The 20,490-nt window shown below is 39.9% G+C and overlaps 1 protein-coding gene across 3 annotated transcripts; it reads right to left on the bottom strand.

Annotated features, from left to right (window-relative positions):
* Window positions 1-7,606: 7,606 nt before the first annotated feature.
* Window positions 7,607-19,827, bottom strand: ESD (esterase D). 3 transcript variants are annotated; one of them, XM_010075783.1, is made up of 8 exons: window positions 19,747-19,827; window positions 18,740-18,828; window positions 16,888-16,986; window positions 14,118-14,242; window positions 13,081-13,200; window positions 11,317-11,415; window positions 9,262-9,429; window positions 7,607-7,821 (listed from the first exon to the last, which is right to left on the bottom strand). In XM_010075783.1, the coding sequence occupies exons 1-8, from the start codon at window positions 19,812-19,814 to the stop codon at window positions 7,741-7,743; spliced, it is 849 nt and encodes a 282-aa protein (XP_010074085.1). In that variant the 5' UTR covers window positions 19,815-19,827; the 3' UTR covers window positions 7,607-7,740. The 3 variants fall into 3 exon arrangements, with proteins under 3 accessions (XP_010074085.1, XP_010074087.1, XP_010074086.1); XM_010075784.1 differs by having other exon boundaries at window positions 7,713-7,821; window positions 9,258-9,429; XM_010075785.1 differs by lacking the exon at window positions 18,740-18,828 and having other exon boundaries at window positions 19,747-19,826.
* Window positions 19,828-20,490: the final 663 nt, after the last annotated feature.

Raw genomic sequence — 20,490 nt, 5'->3', positions numbered from 1 at the left:
TTAATAGTTTTGCAGTTTTTCTCTCATTGTGGCTGGAGTGGGGTGTGAGGAACTTCACAAAAAATTCAAGCAAGCTACAGGTTGGTTGTGCATAAAGAAAGTACTCATTAACAAAAGAAAGTCATAGACATCAGAAGAAGTGGAGCAGCTGTTTAATATTGGTACTATCTGATGGAGCTGTGGCCCAGTGGAGGAGGTTTCCTGAATGAACACTGGACAACAGTGGGAGCAGATAAAAGCGATTAAAAATTGGTGCATAACATGATAAAAACTGTACTAATGGTTCTTGGGTGGACCAGTTCCTGTTCCATCATCCTGAATACTATATTTAGTTTTAAGGGTTCATAGGGGACAGGGAAGGGACTAGAGCTGTACAAAATGTGTCGTGAGAAGAGAGGTTGAAGAAATTAGTGATGTTTAAATTGGAGATACAGTCAATTTAAATATGAAGTGTGGCAACAGACCATGAATTGCCTAAAGATAAAGTGAGACCCTTAGTTGACATTACAGAAGCAAGAAGAATATTCAGTAGAAGACAGGCAATTAATTAAAATATATTATCAAATGCACCAGTAGTTTTAGAAGCTAAAAGTTTATTGAACAGCTAAGAGATTCAAAACTGAGAATATCAAAACAACCCTCTTTTACTAAAAAATCAATATACTGTGTCTGCTGATGGTCATGTACGGATGCTTTGGGAAAGAACAGAAGGTTAGATCACATAGATGGTGCCTTTTCAAACTTAAAGCAATCTGACATGCACAGTTTAAAGACTTCATGAGCCAGACAGTGTATCCCCGTGTTTGTGTTTAATAGTGTTGTTTGGGTTTTTTCTATCTGTGTATTTTTGTCATCACACGTAGTTGTGGCAGTAAGTTTCACAGTTGTAATTATGGTTTATGTGATACAGTCTAGCCTTCCCATTTATTTTGCATAAATTTCATAATTTCCTGGATTTCGTTAGCGGGAATACCCAGTTACATTAAGAAAAACTTCCTTTTGAAGAGAGAGCCAGTCATGACCCAAGGCTGCCTCTCTGAGCACGGCTTTCTGTAATTAGTCACTGGGGGCATCTCGTTACCTGTAAGAGATAATGTTTGCTGTTAGACTGTCTTCTGGTGTAACAGCCCCTGTGGACAGCTGGTAGGTTTCACCCTGGCCATGACTGCTGTGTCCTTATGGTGAATAAAGCTGATTCCTGGATATTTCAAAATAAGCTGCTCATGGCTCAGAACGAAGCGCTTCGCCCATTGAACGCACATTACACACACTTCTGTAAATGCTAATGGGTGGCTTTCAAGGTGCGTATCCTGCAACAAAGCCCTACCTGTCCAGAGCTCAGTGGTGGAACTTTTGTTGACTGATAAAACCAGCCTTCTGTCTCCAAACTCACCGCTATGCACTAACAGGCAAATGCTGTGTTATCTCACCTTGTAGGTGACAGTTCAGCGTGTACTTGCTGGCCCTTCCTGTTAAGATGTTTGTGTTCTGTAATGACCACAGAACAGGCTGGTTTTTGAGGCCCAGAATATTAACAGTTCTCTCACTAGTTCATAGCTATAACGAGAGCAAAATCAGAGACTTTCTGTCAAAATCAGAGGAAGTTATTTTTAATTAAAAATATGAAATGGTTCCAGCTTGTTGGGCTTTGTGTTCCAACTGTGTTCATGTCAAGCGAAGTTTTGCAATGAGTATTGACTATCCTAATCTTTATTTCTTTGTTTGTCTTTTTCTAGGAGAAGCTCTGCCTACCACATCACATCCTAGAAGAAAAGGGCTTGGTAAAAGTGAGCATAACGGTTCAAGCACTGCTAGATGTAACCACGGTGAAACAAGCTTTATTCACATGAAGCTACTCTCTGCTGTTGCCAGCTCCACTGTGCCATCAAAGAATCAAAATACTGCCCATCTTTTCAGACTGCATTGAAAAAACCCACAGTGCTCCAAAAGTATTCTTATACTTCTGATTTTAAAATCATCATTCAGCCTGTACATGTGCGTCGAACTACAAACCAGAAACTAAACAGAAACATTTTATAGAGCAAATTGGCACTTCACTGCTTTTATAGCTCACTTTGTACAGTACTTACTAAAACAGCCACCTCTCTCCCACTTAAAAATGTGTGGAGTACACAGCTGTCTTGCAGCAAGATACCTTAGCATTATTAAACTAAGAATCATTGTAATCATTTGGGGAATAAATCGGACTTCTACCACGTTAAGTTTTTCTGCAGTTGCTTCAGGCCATTGCCTTTTAAAAATATCCTGACATAAAATATTTATATAAATATTATTTATTAGTGAGTTGTTATTCATCCTTTGGATGCAAATGTAAATTAGGAAACTGTATTTTATTACTGCTTTTTTGTGGTTAAACACTTTATTTTAATATAAATATTTAGTTATTTTTTATTCTACTTGGTGTGCAGTAGCTCTAGATCTCCATAAATTGTATTTTCTAATATGTAAGATAAAAAGCAAACAAAATAGGTGCTTTTATTAAAAGAACAGCTAGCTGGAATGGCATTCTTTACTTCTTGAATTTGTGGAACATTGGTAAAAATTTGTCTGCATTCCTTTAAGTTTCCTACATTCCAGTAGCACTTTTCCCCTCACTGGACTAAATTGGCTGAAACTGAGAGCACACCCATTTTGTTTGTATATAGATGTTTAAAAAAAGAAAGTTGTAAACTTGAAAAATAAATGTGAACAAATATTTTGATTGCTTATTTTACTAAGCACAAGACATTTAACTTTTGCCACAACAAAATGAGTGATGTGCATTAGTATCATGCGTCTTGAAATACAATTTTGCACTGTTACTTGATTTCTTTTAAAGACTACAGCACTACAGAGCAAATAATAAAAAAGAGCACAAGAACATTAGCGAGAAGATTTCCCAGCTAGCCACATTTTTTTAATTTTTTCTTCAACGATTCCTTTGAGAGGAGATAAAATTGCTAAAATTGCCAAAGGCAGCCTCAAAGACCTGATCTTCCTCATACGTACAACCTGCTGGGTACAGTGCTGCTCCTTAGTGTCTCCATCATTCTCCCGCAGAATTAAGCACAACCTTCTGTAGTGAATGTTTGCAGGATCAGACCTCTAATCCCACATCAGCAATAGGAATAAGGTTCTTTTTCTTATTACTACCTTAAATTTTTGAATATATTTTTTAAAAGCATAATTTATTATTAAAACATCACATGTTTTAGGTCAAAAAGTTCCAGCACAGCAATTCTCACACTATCTGGAACATCCATTTTTCTTTCATACAAGAAGCTATAGTGCTGTAACTTTGGGAAGCAGGAGAGGAGAGCTGCATGTGGCGAAAAGGCGAGCTGTTCGGGGTCAGTGGTGCGTGTCAACAGGTGGTTCGAAATGCATAACGACAAAGAAAAGAGGCGGTGTGGTGGGAGGACTAAACGTTGAAGCAAGGGAATGTGGAGAGAACTATTGTACAATGACTTTTTGGAAGACTGGTGCTGCATACTTGTCACTACTATGTGTCCCGGCAAAGTTACACGCACGTTCAGACACTGAATTTAAAACCACCGGTATTCCAAAAGCAGATGAGTGGCTAATACAGTATTTTGAATGCAGACTATGCCTTGTAATACCACAAATTGCCAATGTGCTGGTATGGATTGACAGCAAGGTGTTACGAGGAAGAAAGTGGACTTGCAGACAATGAGACATACAGTATGCATGGAATATCCAGTTACTTCAACCAAAGCAAGAGCGTTTATTTTGTAGAGGGAACATCGACTTAAATTATAATTTTGATTGGCAGCTAGTCTGTGCTTTCCTATAAAATGTACTGTGCACTTTAACACTAAATTAAAATGTATTTTAATATTTTACAGAGCTGCACAAATATGTTTTGTCAAAAAGCACGAGCAATGTAAAGAAGAGTTTTCAAGTCAGAGTTTATCAAATTTTAAAAACATTCAAAGATTGAGTATAAAAATAGGAATATTGATTTCTGCATCCTGAGGGATAAAATGCAGGTTTCCTGAGTATTTTTTTACAATATATATATGGCAACATGAAGCTTTGTAATTATTATTTTGACAAATCTTGTTTTTTCATAATTAAAATTTCATTTTTCTCCTCATAGTGTCTGTCACAATTTGCTTGAAGTTGGCTGTAAATAAATAGCTCTAAGTATTTTGTAATACAGCTTTTTTATGCAGTCTTAACCTGTACGCCTAAAAAGAGAATCTTTGTACAATATTTATATGTGCAATAAAACATGCATGGCTAATCTATCATACCCTCATCAGTGAACATAATATATATAGAAGATCTTTACTGTAGTTACAATTAAACTATATTATTTCTAGAAATCTTTTAATGACTGCCCATGGGACTGACAGTTTCCTGTAAGAAGAGATGGTGTTTGGAGAGCTGAACACTGGGAATGATGGATGAGGGGTTGGGGAGGGAGAGGATGATGATGTGATGCTGACGAAGAAATTTTGCAGCTAAACCAGGAACAGGATCCAGCTGGTAACTGTTGAGTTGTCAGTTTGGTGTCAGTTTCTGCAAATGAGTTTCCTGCAGCTTTGCTGCTCTTGTTGCTTAAGATCTGCTGCTGGTCATTAAAGGAGCAGCAGCAGCTGAATTAACAGCCCGCTGCTTCCGGGCAGTGGGCTCAGCTTAGGGAGAAGGGAAACTCCACGTTCAGTTTGCTCCTGCTCACATTGCTATCTGACAGCCATTCTTTTGACTGCTTCCTGCTTCTCTGCACAGTGCAGCATTTTTCCTCCCTGCCCTCCTTCTGCAATGCAGAGGTTACTCTGCAGGCTTTTGCTTTAGCAAACGACACTGATGATTTATTTATCCTAGGGAACCCCAGCACTAATGCAGTAGTGCTTTCTGACCTTTCTGAAGCTGCTTTGCCCTTCTCCTGTCTCTCCAGAAGCAGGAACTACTGCTTGTAGGTCATAGTATACAGCTGTCTCTTTCCCATGCAGGTTTCTGAAGTAATTTAAGTACAGATTCTGCTGTTTTCTCATTTCTCTCATGAGTCATATTTACCTTTGCCAGCTGATTGTGTGGCTGTATTTGTTCACTTCTGATAGTGGAGAGGATCTTTCTACAATAATCTACTGGGGAGATCCTGCTTCTGATTGCCAAGGAAGCTTGAGTGCCTTTGTAGCTGTTGCGATACAAAGGCAGGACAGACCGATTGCTGCGTTAGGATAATTTAGGCAGGAGTTGTTCCGGGGCAGTCGCCCAGAGCAGAGCCTGTTTAACAAGCAGGCAGCTGAGGGTCACGTCTAGCTGAAGTTTGAGCATTGCCAGCAATAGAGATCTGAGAGCCTCACACAATTCTCATCAAGATGGTGCAGAGGCATTTGGTGGCTGTAGCCATTTGCACAACTGATTCAAGTGCCCCAAGCCATCTCATGGGTTTGCACTGTCCTGGACTTGCAGCCTGGGGCCAAGGTCAGTTCAAGGGCCCCTTCACTGCCAACCTTGTCAGCCCTCCAGCACCAGTTTTATAAGAACTCTGGGCAGTTTCTATAAAGCCTGTCAGATGCTTACCGGAATCTGTTGCTGTTCACCAGCGAGGCAGCTGGAAGTCATTCTCGAGGAGGAAGGCAGCAGTGCATGTAAATGCGTAGTTTTATCAAGAGAGCAAACAGTGCAGGAGGGCAGTCAATTATTGGGAGTGCCAAGTGGAAAATATGACAGGTATTCAGCTCTAAAATCGTAGCTGGACAATTGTGTGGGAAGCTGATAAGGTAACTGATCTCCTGCTGGGCTGTAAATTAAGCATATAGGAAATAAAGCTCCCCGCCCCTATGTACAGTGTAATGGGAAACCTAGAATTATCCCATATAAAGTTATCAAGTATGAAGGAGGGCAAGCTGTTTCCTATCATTAACCCAGCAGCTTTAAAATGGGGGTTTAAAAGCACTTACAGTAAATTACAGGGTTAAACCTGCTTTTTAATCTATTCTAACATGCAGGTGCACACAATTCTGTTAAGGAATGAAAAAAAAACCATGGCATGCCCCTTTCCCTTAAACACAATTATCAGAATGCATTAGGCAAAAAATCTTAGCTTTGACAGATAACAAATGGAAACATTTATCATTAGAAGTACCTGCACCAAGCTGAACACCCTGACTCCCCTGATAATCTGCTCGTAGTACTTGGCCCAAGGCTGTGGTACAAGCACAGCACGCTTCTCTCCAGTCCAGTGTTAGAATTACTGCCCAGTAATTAATTTGCTGTCTACGGCAGAGCAGTTGCCCAGTTGCTGGGGGAGGGAAACAACGGGAAGAAGCTGCCACATACTGAACAAGCTTTTGAGCCAATTTTGCTGTTGTGGGAGCAGAAAAAATCTAAATGTTAAGTCACAAGTGCTAAAAATTTTTATGTCAGTGTCCTGCCTGAAGAAAGGAGAAGTAAGCGGCTGTTGTAAATCCACGCCGTGTGGAAAACTTGCATTCAGCATTTCAGAGAACTCTTGCACTGCACACAGTTGTATCTGCCCAGCCTTCTAAGCTTGCTTCAGAAATAGGTAGATGCAAGATTGATAAGAGTCAATACATAATTTAAGCCTGTCACCAGCAATGATGGAAATGTAAGTTCCCAGCATCAGCCTCCCTGCTACCTAGAATCTAGCAGGGGCCAGAGAAGCAGGAGAGCCTTCAGCATCACTTACAAAAACAAACCCTAATATTTCCTCTGGCAAGAGCAAGTCAAGGTTTGAGCAATGATGCAGGTTCAGCTGAACCATGGGAAAGCAGAGTTTACAAGTGATTGCTTGAACGTAAGACAAAGAGCTCCCTGGAACCATCTGTGTTCTTGCCCCTCACAAGGTAGCTGGCAGAATGATACCACTGGGAACTATTTTAGATCTACAACCATCAGGCATAAATTCTACGATCTTCTGTAAAATAAGCATGCTTGTTTTCAACAATGAGTTATCAGATCATTTACAGATAGGGATTGTTTTTTTCAGATGTATTTATCAGTTCCTCTCAGTCCTATTAAGTTAAGAAACCCAGAAACACAGCATAAGCCTCTCACACTCAGGAACAATCAACAGCAAGTGGAGAAAAACACCCCGTCCTTTGCTAGAGACTGCTTCCTTCACGTGGTTTTTAAGAGATCTTTTATTTAAGTATCATCCACAAAATACTCTTCAGATTATTTCTTTGCTGTTAATAATGCACAGGACAGTGAAGCACTCTGCATGGCAAGCTTATGTCTGTATTCTCCACCAGACTTTGTCCTTGAAATATATTTAGGCCAAGGAAAAACACACCAACCACTTCAGATTAATTAAGCAACTCAATCAGTTGTGCCACTAACGACTTCCTTCAGCATTAAGTGATGAAGTGAACCCTGGTATTTCATTAGCTGAAGAGGCATGCTGCCGTTTGTCATAGTCTCTGCAGAGTTGCACTAGAAACCATCCTGAGGTCCCAAGTACATACCCACATTCAGGGTCTGAAACAAACAACTCTGCTAGTTTTCATTTTGACCTAAAATGCAACATGCACCTTCATGGTGTTGAGAGGGTTTCTGAGGCATGCAAGAGCATTCAAAATACTCACTTCAAAGCACACACATCAAATTAACTGGGACTTTTATTTTTCTTAACAGTACAATCAGAAGAGGTCCATTTTACAGACACTACTTCAGCAAATGATTTTTGTTTAGTTCACCTCTACACCTTGATTCATACTGGACAGATGATGCTCCCATCCAAATGGTTCAAGCATTGAGGTATTTTGCATGGTGTTTGATGTGGTCATTAATAAATGTAGCAATGAAAAAATAGCTGTGATCATAACCCTAGGAAAGAACAACAACAAAGAAATCAGCAAATATATAGACTTAATGATAAAGCAATCACGCTAAGCTCTCTTCTAGGAAAGTTAATGACTCTTCTCATTTGATCTATTTTAAGAAATCTAAAATGCCTGTATTATATATAAAAACTGTAAAGGATACCTAACTAACAGGTTAATTATATATGAACACTAGGAAGCTAAACAAACAGAAAATACCTTAACCAGCCCAATCTGGGCACGTAAGTTAGAGATGGGTAACAGCAAGTGTCAGCTGCAGAGCAAGATGGAATTTGAGAGAACGGTTCCCCTCACTGGCATTGTCCTACCAGTAAAACATAGGGTATAAGGAGAACACGACCCAGGTCCGACTGCTGCAGCACTATGCTAAAATTACATGTAAACCTTGGAACTACCCCACTTTGTCAGCACTAACTACATCTTTTTGTGCAGAATTTATGATAAATCAGAGAGGACAATCCTTCTTAATCCACAGGTGGGCACCTCACTGGGTCTGGCGTGAAGTTGTCAGTTGCTTACAAAAGTTCCACTGCTCTGAGGACAGTGCTGCTCTGGGTCACTGCGCTACAGGGAAGAGCAATCCTTCCACCTGGGTCTTTAAATGAATCTAAGATTTCAAGCAGTTCCACACCTTTCCTGTTTTACACAAACACATACAAACTAAATCACAAAGTTTTATGCTAAACACAATACCCACAGTACAGATAAGGTACTCAGCAAAAGTACATCTGTCACTTTGCTTGTACAGTGACTGTGATACTTATTAAAAATCATTAATGCTGCTTCTGCATCCAACCACTGGTAGCTTGAGTTACCACCAAGGGATCCACTTGTTGAACCTAAAGTCATGACCCCACCCAGTGGTGAAATGCAGCTGACTCTGACGGATATTGCACTCCATGATGGCTGATGTTAAGGATAAGCATAGAATCATAGAATGGTTTGGGTTGGAAAGGACACTAAAGATCATCAAGTTCCAACCCCCCTGCCATGGGCAAGGACACCCTCCACTAGACCAGGTTGCTCAAAGCCTCATCCAGCCTGGCCTTGAACACCTCCAGGGATGGGGCATCCACAGCTTCCCTGGGCAACCTGTTCCAGTGCCTCACCACCCTCACAGTGAAAAATTTCTTCCTAATATCTAATCTAAATCTACCCTCTTTCAGCTTAAAACCATTACCCCTCATCCTATCACTACACTCCCTGATCAAGAGTGCCTCCCCATCTCTCCTGTAGGACCCCTTTAAGTAGTGGAGGGCTGCTGTAAGGTCACTTCTCACCCTCTTCCTAACTTGGACAGGGACAGACTCACAGGAAAGTGAGAGCATGCCCCATTAAGAGACACCCTCTTCACTACCTCCCACAGAGACCCCAAAATCACAAAGTAACAACCCAACAATCCAGGACTGCAGAAGCAACTTGCCTGCTGCAGTCTAAAGACTACTGGGATTTTCCGCTCTGTGCAGGCAGCAATGAAGTTATCAGGTAATAACTGGCCCGCTGATAGGAACTGGTCATCTTTGCCTTGGTCAATCAGGATGTCCAGGTTAGAGTCTGGATAGGACCTCACAAGTTGTGTGGCATCATATGCCTGCAGAAATAAAAGAGAAACAACATTCAGTTACGTACACTAGACTGGGTCAAATTTGCCAACTGCAAGACAAGAACAGCACATATAGAGATGTAGAGTACTGGGTGTACTGATCAGGATACCAAATTACACGTTGGATGAGCGAAAAACTGGGGAAACTACAGACAACTGAAATGTTAACACCCATGTTTTAAAAAGGGCAAATAGTATGATCTAAGTCATAACCAAGCTGGCAGTTTGACCAAACAGAACATCCACCCCAGGGCTAAATTCATACAGAATCAAAGAACAGCAATATAATCTAGTATTGATTCACACACTTGCCCAGAAACTTCTGAAATAACTTGGTATCTTGATGTAACTGTTTTGGCAGCTAAAGGTCAGAACACCAGCGTAACACAACTGTGCTCACAGAAGGCATTTAACCTGAAGATTACCATGAGAATCTGACCAAGAAAACCTCATACAACTGAGAAACAAACGCGGTACACACACAGCATAAATTAAAGACTAGTAATGTACATGTATCAAAATGTAATTGTGAATAGGGAACATCTTTCCCATGGCCTCCTGTGCTTGGCACATGCTCAAAAAAAAAAGAAAAATCCCTTAAAAAGAGAAGTGTTTAAAGGAGTGGAGAAGACTGATCACCAGCAGGGAGCAGAATGCAAAGTCCTACACCAAGACATCAAAGCCATGCTTCCGGGATGCCACTAGACCCAGAAATGACACTGCAATGGAAATGGGAGCTTGGACTCAGCCAAGCACTCTGGCCATGGTATAGAATGATCCTTGCACATATCCACATGGCATTTTTAAGCAGAAATACAGAGATCAGACATTGTATATCTGTGCCAAAGGGAGGTCTAAGTCTCTTCCTGATGCTTGCTGTTGATCTACTGGACTGGGTTTGCAGAAGAGTTCCAAAGCAAGTTAAGGGGCCAGAAAACTTTTTTTTTTCCCAAAATAAATTCATTATGTTACGTGTAAGCAAGTTTAACTCATGATTTCTAAATATACAAACTACTCTGTTAACAACTGGGAAAGCAGCTAGCGCTCTCCATTCTTGTAATGTTTTATTCAGACCTGCATGTCTCCCTAAGAGATATTTTGATCCAATTTGCAAGGGATTTAACAGCAGCTTGTGTTTATTTACGACAAAACCAGAGTACCTGGTCATGATGATCCTTTCTAGCTTAATTCTAGAAATGCAGTGTAATGTTTATGCTGAGATTAAAAATACTAAAGGACTGCCCAAATAATGCAGCAACATGCACACAATTTTTTTTTTTATCTTAGCCATTCATACAGAACTACTTTTATTTCAAAATTAGGGCCCTGGAGCTAAAACCTAACTTTGATTTAATCCTGTTCTATGGGGTACCAATTTCCAGGTATCCAACAGGCTCCTCTTGTAGCTGCCTCCAACAGGCTGTCCCTGCAGATGCCATGAGACTCATAAGTCTCTGAACAGTTTGATGCAGTCTCTTTTCAGGCTACTACAAAAAACATCTGTTTTGTATATTGAAAACCGAGTTTTTGAGGCCATAGCCTAACTCTCTTTTAAACTGCTCACTGCTTTCATGCATTAGAGAAAGTCTCAGAGTGCTCGTAATTCTTCTTAGCCCAGATTGTAAGATCTTCATAAAACAGGGAGCAATTTAGTCCATTTGATGAGAGCCTTCTATGTCATTTGTTATAAGCACCACCAGGCAACAGCAAGTCATACCCACCAGAAACACACAACACTTATCCACAATTAAGGGTGTAGTAAAACAGCAGTATCAGCTCAGGGGCATCCCAGAGTTTTGTTCCAGACTCCTGCTGTGATATATTTACAGATAACTCTTTTGTGTGTTATTAAAGGACTGCAGCTGGAACACATACCTCCCATTTGCTTGCATCCGATCCCAGATATCCACCAAGGGCTTTCTTCCCCCACTGACACTGCATTGGGTTGCAGATAGGAGCAAATGCCGATACAGACTGTTCAGAAAGAAAATATGAAAAAAAAGTATGAATTCAGAAAAGTTATTTCAGATAACTAACAAGCAAACAAAAAGGCTTTTCAAAAATTGTTTTGAAGTTGGTGCCAGAACCCAGGAGTCCCTCAGCCCTCCCAGCTAGGTGCCCTAACCATTATACTACTACCCTCTTATTTGTTCTTTCTAGCCCCACAGTTTTCCTTTTGTTTTTGCAGGACTAGATGCCCTGTTCCTTTCCTTGTTGGGAGCTTTTGGCTTGAATTCCCTTAAGGAGGAGAGAATGATCTCAAGTCTACTGTTGGGTCAGCATGGTCAGAGCATGGGACCATTTCACCTCCGCCTGGATTTCGTCAGAGCATAATAAAAGCCTGAGGCGTGGGGCTGCTCAGCCAGTCTAGGCATGCAACAGTGTCTCACTAATGTAGGGACCTCCAGGGTAAGGGGTGAAGAAAAGTGCATTTCAGATCACAAAACTCCAGCTACTGGTGTCAGAAAATCAAGCCCAATTCTTACATTCTTTTTTTTGGATTTGGCCCTGGGACATCTATATTTCCACTCTCACATCTTGCAAGGAATAGCAACAAACCAGTATGATTCTATGAGACACTGCCAGTTCTCCCACATTTTGGTATTTTCAATTAAATGTTTATTTCTTTTAAATAATACAATTAACAGTTAAGTGCCAACAACGAAAATGGAAATTTCTGAACTACTGTCTCCAAAAGATTAAAAGGAGAGATAAAAATAAAGCTTTATCTTACATTCATCTCTTACAATGCCAAACTAATGACACTGAGCAAATGTTATGCTATTTTCAAAAATGCAGTTCCACTTTTGCAGCAGCTGACCACAAAGTGCAGGTCTAAGACAGCCCTTGAAAGGACTGATCCACAAAGGCAGAGCTCCTCATCTCTCAGACACCAGTGGCCAATTCCCCCTCAGAAATGCATTTTACACAAGCATACCTCCAGAGAGAACAACAAAATTTCTCTCAAGTCTCATGAGTGTAAAAGAAAGGCAAATCAGTTCCAGCATGTTTGATTTAGCTTCATGTAAAATACAAATGAACACAACTTCAGATACCTCAAATACTCCAAAAATCAATATTTAGGAAAGCTGACATGCAAATCTCAGGGAGAACGGATGAGGAGGTGGTGGGGGGAAATATCCTCTAGATACTATTCCATGTGAGGTTCAGGTTCTTACAGTCACACTTTGCATCAGTTGGAGTTAATGAACCCCGCAGTAAATTCTAAGCCAGCACACATATAACTGTGACAAAAATGTTTGCTGGTAATAAAAGCTCCAAAATGGAGAAGATTTGAAAAGATACAGCAAATCACACAACTGCAGAGCTAGAAGGACCCTGTTTTGATTTAAATAAAACAATTGGTTTCAAAGAGCTGTAGCGTCATTCAAAAGAAACTCAACTTTTCTTAACTTCTAAAATTTGCAGATTTTTTAAAATTTCACTGATAGTTACATTCCACAGTGGTGTTTCTGGCAATCTCTATATTCTTAAACTAGCTGTTAGTGAACTGCTACAAATGAAGTTAATCATATATTTAATGCTATAACAGAAATTGGTATTATGTTTTCTTTCTTCACTTCTACACAAATCTGAATAAGCCTTAGGATACCTGACATAAGCTGTATTATATCTTACTTTGTACTTTCCAGGATTCTTCAGAGCAAGAATAAGAGCTCCATGACCTCCCATGGAATGCCCAAAAATAGACATCCGTCCAGGGTCAGTTGGAAAATTGGCATTTATTAGTTTAGGCAGCTGTAAAGGAACAACAGTGGAATAAAAACATTAAAGCCACTTGAGTATGTTTAGACAAAAGTACACCATCAACTAGTCTGTTTTAATGCCAGGAAGCCACTGAAACTAAAGCCACATCTTTGGTTCTAGCCTGACATTTGAAGTCACGGCCTGAAAGCAATCTGAACAGGACTGTAAAACCAAAAGGAAACAATTAATCTGATAATAATTAACTCAAAGTATCTCTATATAAACCTATCATAACCCTGTAACACAAGATGTGGGAATTTCCTAATTAACATAGTCTTATCTTAATAGATACATAAATATGTGATCCTGTGGGTGACCAGAATGGCAAATTGGACACTCACCTTTCTAATATATATTTCAAGGATTTCCTTTTACACCCAGTTAAAGGAAAAAACCAAAACAAACCAAACAAAAACCACAAAAAACCCCCCCAAAAAACCAAACCACCACCCCACCCTCCCAAGACAGACAGTGAAAGCAGCCTAAATGAGCAATACAACTGAAATACAGTGAAACGCGGCAGGTTGCTCCAAAAAGCAGCAAAGCAGATTGCACAACTAATAAATCAAGATTAGAAGTGTAGGCCAACCCTGTGGCATCTCTGGCAGGAAAGCAGACTCAGGGAGTTACTGCTCAGGCCCAGTCAGGTGTTATCACCTCTGTGCTGAAGTTTTCTCCCTCCTCAGTGCTACCACAGCAACTGTTCCAGAAGGAAGGGGCTTAACAACTGGGTAAATCAAATCACTGAGATAACCAAGGATTAAAAAAGAAATAATAAACCATTTTTATAAAAGAGGAGAGCGAGAAAACAACCAACCATCCACAGGCTATCAAGCAAGCTTTGATGCTAGGAACAAAGAATATGACTGAACTGTACCCCTTCCAGGAGAACCCCGCAGCAAAGTTACCTCATCCTTTATGTAGGAATACATCCTATAGTTTGTTTTCCAAGGATCTTCAGTGGCATCAACATAAAAACCAGCACCGGTGCCAAAATCCCAGCTTTCATCTTCTCCTTCAATATTGCAGCCACCTACCATGAAAATTCTCTGTATAGTTACTGTCTTTCCTTTACTAGATACTCAGAACTGCAGAACCTACCACACAAATGAGAGACTCGTGACACAAGTTTCTCAATCAGTATGTCTCTACCCTTCCAACTATAAGATAATTCAGGTTTTCATCCATTAGTACAGTGTTTTCACATGTTATTTCAACAATGCTTTCAAATGCCACTTACCTATTACCTACAGACATACCCAACTTCCAACTTGTTTCAGTGTCCCTTCATAAATAAACGTAACACAGATCTTTCCTAAACTAATTCTGTAAAGCTTCATCCAACTTATCCAGGGACTTATCCAAAAGTTGGCACTTGTTAATTGGTGCCATCAGCTTATTTCAGTTATTAGATCTCATCCTATCAAGTACAAGAAACTATGCAAGAAACAGAAACTGTAGAAAATTTTCTTTCCCCTGGAAGGCCAGAACCATATATCACCAAATGGTGTGTCCAGACCAGTTTATGTGCTTCAAATAATGTCTGCTGCACCTCCTTTTTTAAGATTTGAGGGCATAATAAAACTTACTGTTCCTATCATTTTTTAGGTATACAACTCTACTTTTTATGCAATTCATTTCATCGCTCCCACCTATAACTCCCCATAAAACTTAAGTAATTTCTTCTTTGAATAACTGCTCGGTTGTATCTTCTTTTCCAAGGCTACGCTTTCAAACTAAATTTGCAGATGTTTCCTTGAAAGTCAATACATGACATCCAGTCCTCTCTTGCTCTCCCTTTGATTAGCCTGTGATTTACCAGCCTGGTTTGCAGAACAGAATGTAATATTTCAAGGTATATGTGACAGGAAATAATGGCCTCTCTTTCTCCAAAATGTTCCTAGTTTCTGCAATCCAAAATTACATGGGCTTTGAACACTGTCAGATTACACTGCAAACCCACGTGTAATTTGACAGTCACTGACAATTCGTGCAGAGATACCTGCCACTGTCACAGTGTGAAATCAGATTTTTACAATGATCAAAGTTGAGTTTGCTCCAGTGACGTGCCCTTGAACACTGTGTGATTTTGTAACTTAACAGTCCAGCAGTCAGAGGGACTGGGGGTGCTTACACAACATGTGGGATATAAAAGTCTATCTTTGGTCCCTCAGAGACAGACAAAAACTCAGGAAGTTCTGACAGGCAATGAAGGCAACACTGATTCTGCTAAAAGAAACGTAAGGGAAGCCTTGAAAAAAGAAATATGAAAAGGAACCTGCAAAATACTGCTCAGCACACCTGTCTGGAAAAGCAAACCCATATGAAGAAGGAAACGTAAAGTCTATCAGGGGTTGACAGAGGGTCTGTAATGACAGGTGTTTCATGCAGTCTTTTTCCCCATCCAGATACATCTCCTAGCTCATGGAAGGTAATTGTCATGTAGTCGTAACGACAGTTAAAAAGCACATATGCTTTTAAAAAAAAAAATTACATATGCTCAGATCTCTTAATTTGTGATTACATTTCAGCTGCTCTTCACTTGTTTCTCCAGACAACTCAAAGAGATTTAAGAACAATTGGGGTCTAAGAGTATAATATGAAACACATACTGAAATTCATCTAAATAGCAGAGCAATCCTCATCAGTTACTGGACTAAAAGGCAAGGGAGAACATGCAAAGATGGTTTTAAAAGAAACAACAACTTACACAGACAACACTAAACATGAGTCCCAGTATAATTACCTAATGTGAATAACGCAAAGGCTAGTTGCCCACTGCTAGTCTGCAGCAAATAGAAACAATGAAGTGTAAAGTTCATTAATACACAAGTTCTGCGCTTCTGTCCCTCTTCTTCATTAGAAACATGCATTTCTGTTCTGTGACCTGACACAATTTCAAAACCTAGATGTGAAAAATATTTTCTGGAAAGACCGTCACTTCATTCCTGTACTACTTGTGTTCAGATCTGACCCACTAAAGCTTGGGAAATATTAGAACACTGACACCTTTGTGTACAGCACTCATGAGACTAGCAGAATCCAGCAACTACTAAACATAGTACACTGAATCCCCAAAAGACTGTATTTCCAGTAACTGCAAAACCACCGTTTCCAGGTTTCCCATACTACACATAAGCTCAGCCTTATTTAAATAACAGCACATCATTTAAGAAAGCCATTCATCAGCAGTCTACTGCAGCTGCAGGAGGGAAGGATTTCTGGTTTGCTTTTCTAAGTATTGGAATCCTCTGGAGACATGTATTTGATAGGCTTTAGAAGACAGAACACAATAAAGAGTAAACATTAGATCTTTGCATGACAACACAGTTCTGCAGATTTTTTTAAGTCTGAGCAAGATACAAAGTGCAGGCAAGTGTCTCTGATAACACATGCCTCTTGTTTTCCTTCCCTCTCCTTCACACTGAACTCAGTGGCCCCTTTGTTCTAGTTTTAGTGCCATGACAATAAAAGTTTCAAATGTCAAATTGTCACTGCCATGTTATTAAAAATACAGACAACATAATCTAGCAAACAATGCCAGAAACAGAGGTGATGTCATACTCTGACTCAGGTGGGCAACACACTTTGTAACAAACTGCAGCACTCCATTGTTTGAGGGTAAAGACAGTGCACTTCAGTGTAACTACTGTTATCATGTCTCTTGTCAAAACTTACGTGGGCTCGTGTCTGGCGCGACTACAATAAGGCCATGCTCAGCTGCAGCTTGATGAAAACCAGATTTCGTTATAAAATTCTGTTCTGTGCAAGTTAACCCTAGAGAAATAAAAGTATCATCGGTTACACATTGCTCACAGCATACCGTTTTCAAAAACCTTTTTGACAGAAAAAGTTTTGAAAAATAAGAGCAATTCCTATTTCCATAAATACGGAAAAGTCTTTTCACTAGGTTCAACAATACTTTATCACCCACAGAAACAGAGACAGTTGCACTTTCACATCAAGTCCCACTAGCATTTGATCAAAACCAGGTCAATACATACCCTTCACCCCATTGAGTGCCTGTTCGTGTGGCAGACACAGTTTCATCAAGTACTGTGTATTTAAAACCACTGACTACAGACACTGTTGCTAAGGTTAACATTGTTAACTTCTGACATCTAACCCTACAACTATATTTTTCTCTCTACTGCCCCTTTAGCTGTCTGCACTACAGAATTATACACATGGTCTGACAAATCCTACATCCTTTAACAGGATAAAGGCCTGTAAGCACTCTCACTCCAAAACCCGCAGCAATCTGTGTCGTTTGTACTGCCATACGCCCAACTGAAGTCTGATTACAAAGAAATAAGATTACACACCAGTATTTCAATTTTTCTTCAGTGTGCCATTTAAGAGGGGTTAATGAGTCTAGTTTTCTCTGAGGACAAGTTCCAAATAACCTAATTCTACTGATATGTTAGCCAAGACAGCATGGTTTAAATAGAAAAAAATAAACGTGCTGCATGACTCTGAGCTCTTCAGACAATTTTGATGCTTCCAATTTCAAGGGTAAACATTTTTACACAGTCCACTGTTGTTCTACAAATCAGGCCTAAGCTATTCTACGAAATGAATACATACAAGGAATAAAGTCTCCACAATACCAGTCAATTCTCCAAGTTTCTAAACCCAAGTGTCAATACAGCAACTCCTAAAATTACAGAACAGACACAACTTCTGCTTTTCACTTTGAATAATGGAAAAAAAAGATCTAATTCATTAATCGTGGAGCCACCACCAACATAAATCTGACCATTTTGAAAGCAACGCCTTAACTTTAGTCATGCACTTTCAGTGCATGACCCAGCTCAGTGGGAGATGACAGGAACAGGGCACAGGAACAAAGCCACGATAACTGGGAGCACATGTTTGTCCATACAGCAAGACAGCAGCTGGACAGGACACCACAGGAGCTGGAGAGATGAAGAAACAATGCTGTGGATGAGACAACTTCACTCTTGCCACACAACCCTCTTCAGCCCCTGGCCCTTTCTAAGCCCACAGGGTTACCTCACTCGATGTGCTTGCACCAAAGAACCTAACAGCACCTCTCTTACACAGCTCACTAGTTGCTCCCTGCAAAACTGCACTCAAAATAAGGTGGGGTCCAGAGGACAAATTTGCTGGCTCCCATGGGCTATATTTTGCCCACTATCCTGTTAGCAGAAGCAGTCTGTCATAGACAAGGAAAGCAGGAGGTGTCCCAAATGTGAAGGCCTTTCAGGAGAATCTTTAAATATATGTTTTAGAACAAAAAGTATGTACATTTTAGAACAAAAGGGTAGAACATTTTGAACACCTAGCATTTCAGAAAACAATTGGGTAGGCTACCTCCTGAGGCTGGCTGCATCCAACTTTATCAAAATACACTCAAAGTAAATGCATGTTCCAGAAGACCATCTTGTGTAGAATGCAAGAGCTGCCACTGTAGCACCTCTACACCAGGTTTTCAGCAACTCTAGCACAGTAGCTTAAACATGCTTTGGACTATCTTTTTTAAGTTACTAAAATTCATGTTACTTACCCGAGAGCCAATACAGCACAGGACACTTTCCGGTTTCTGCTTTTGGAGGCAAGTAGATTCCAAATTTCATTTTGCATTTTAGCTCTGCACTGTATAAATAAAATACTCCTTGTTTTCACCACTACTTAATTAATAAAGTCACTAACATTAAAAAAAAAAGCTGAATCAATGTATTTTGTTCAAACAGTTGGTCAGTGAATTATAACAACTAAGCTAAATAAAGTGAAAAGCAATTTTAAAACTCAACCTTAGCCTCCTGACAACAGCTAACCTTCCTACCTTGTTCTGAATACACTTAAAACTTACAAATAAGCCACATTTTCACAGTGCTGTTAACTGGGAAGAGTTTGAAAATTGAATTTTGAGCCCCAGCAATATTTAACTTGAACTTTATCTATTAAGTTGGAAAGTAATTTTTACTGAAGAACACATCCATATGGCTTGCAGAACATACACTGCACAGCATGTCTGAGCAAGAGAGGTTACCAATCTGCTAAGTCTACAGACTAACCGACAGCCCAATCCTAAAGCCTAAAATTGTCAATAAAAGCTCATCTAAGCATAACTAATGATTTTTTTAAAATCTGAAATTAAAAAAAACCAAATGTTTTTCTGTTCACCTTCATCAAACAAGAATCTATCTCCCTGCCCGTGTCTGCTCACAGCACTTTCACACAGAAGTGAAGTATCCAGTAGAGTGAAAGGAATTTTGCACACATGGCAGTTCTCTGTGCTGCAAACGGGACAACCCAAAGTAACAGAGCTTCATTTTCAAAGATAAAAATACTGTCTTCCCGCCTCAGACCTGCAGCACTAAGTATACTAGGCATGTTAAACATTAACACAGAAATACGAGAACAATCCAAAGCAGCAGACAGCATTCCTTACTGAAATATGGAAATCAGTGAGAACACACTATTTTCCTGCAGACTGGGACCACTGACAGCAATGATAGCAGGGATTCACTGCCCCTTGTTAAACATCTACATTGCTTTTGTAGTGTTTACCTGTCATGTTCAAACACCTTCTGGTAACCCTCAAAGCATTTATTGCTGGAAACTTGTTTCAGTGCCATGGCTTTAACTGCAAAAAAAAAAAAAAATTAAAAAAAAAAAAAAAGGAACAAGTTAGATTTGAAAATAAAACATTCCTGGGATTATAGCAAGTTGTGGAAACAGAAAAGCTGAATACAACTTAAAGTATCTCTGTTTAATGTCACAGTTTTTCAGAAGAAAGAATCTCCTGCAAGCACTTTCTGATCTTTCATCACCTATTTCTCCATAGAAATGGAAGGGGGGAAGGAGCTGAACTCTAGAGATCAGAGCTGACAAACCTTTCCTACAGGCCCACATCTCCAATCACCTTTACCTCTGCAGTAACGATAGCTCGCTCTTTGCCTACCAACGCTGCTTAATAGACAAGAAACCTCACATGCTGTGGTTAGCCTGGAGCTGCCTGTGATGAGTGGCCAGCCTGCTACCTCCACACTGGCCATGCAAGAAATAAACCTATCCCATCTTTTCTTCACTGTGTGCTACAGTATCCAGCCTGTAATTACCACAATACTAAGGACTGTAATTATCTTTGATGGAAAATAATTACTTTAATTAATTACTCATTAATTACTTTTTAATTACTGTCTGGGGGACAGGAGAAACACAGGCCTCACAGAGGAACCAGAAGGCTTACTTCCACGGGAAACGGTGTGAAAAATACAAAGAAAGGAAAGACCCATGGGAGTTCTGAAACAC

Source organism: Pterocles gutturalis, unplaced genomic scaffold (assembly GCF_000699245.1).
Source record: "Pterocles gutturalis isolate BGI_N339 unplaced genomic scaffold, ASM69924v1 scaffold48787, whole genome shotgun sequence".
Classification (NCBI taxonomy): Eukaryota; Metazoa; Chordata; class Aves; order Pterocliformes; family Pteroclidae; genus Pterocles; species Pterocles gutturalis.
The sequence above is the reverse complement of the archived record's forward strand: the minus strand, read 5'-3'. Positions and strand labels throughout refer to the sequence as shown.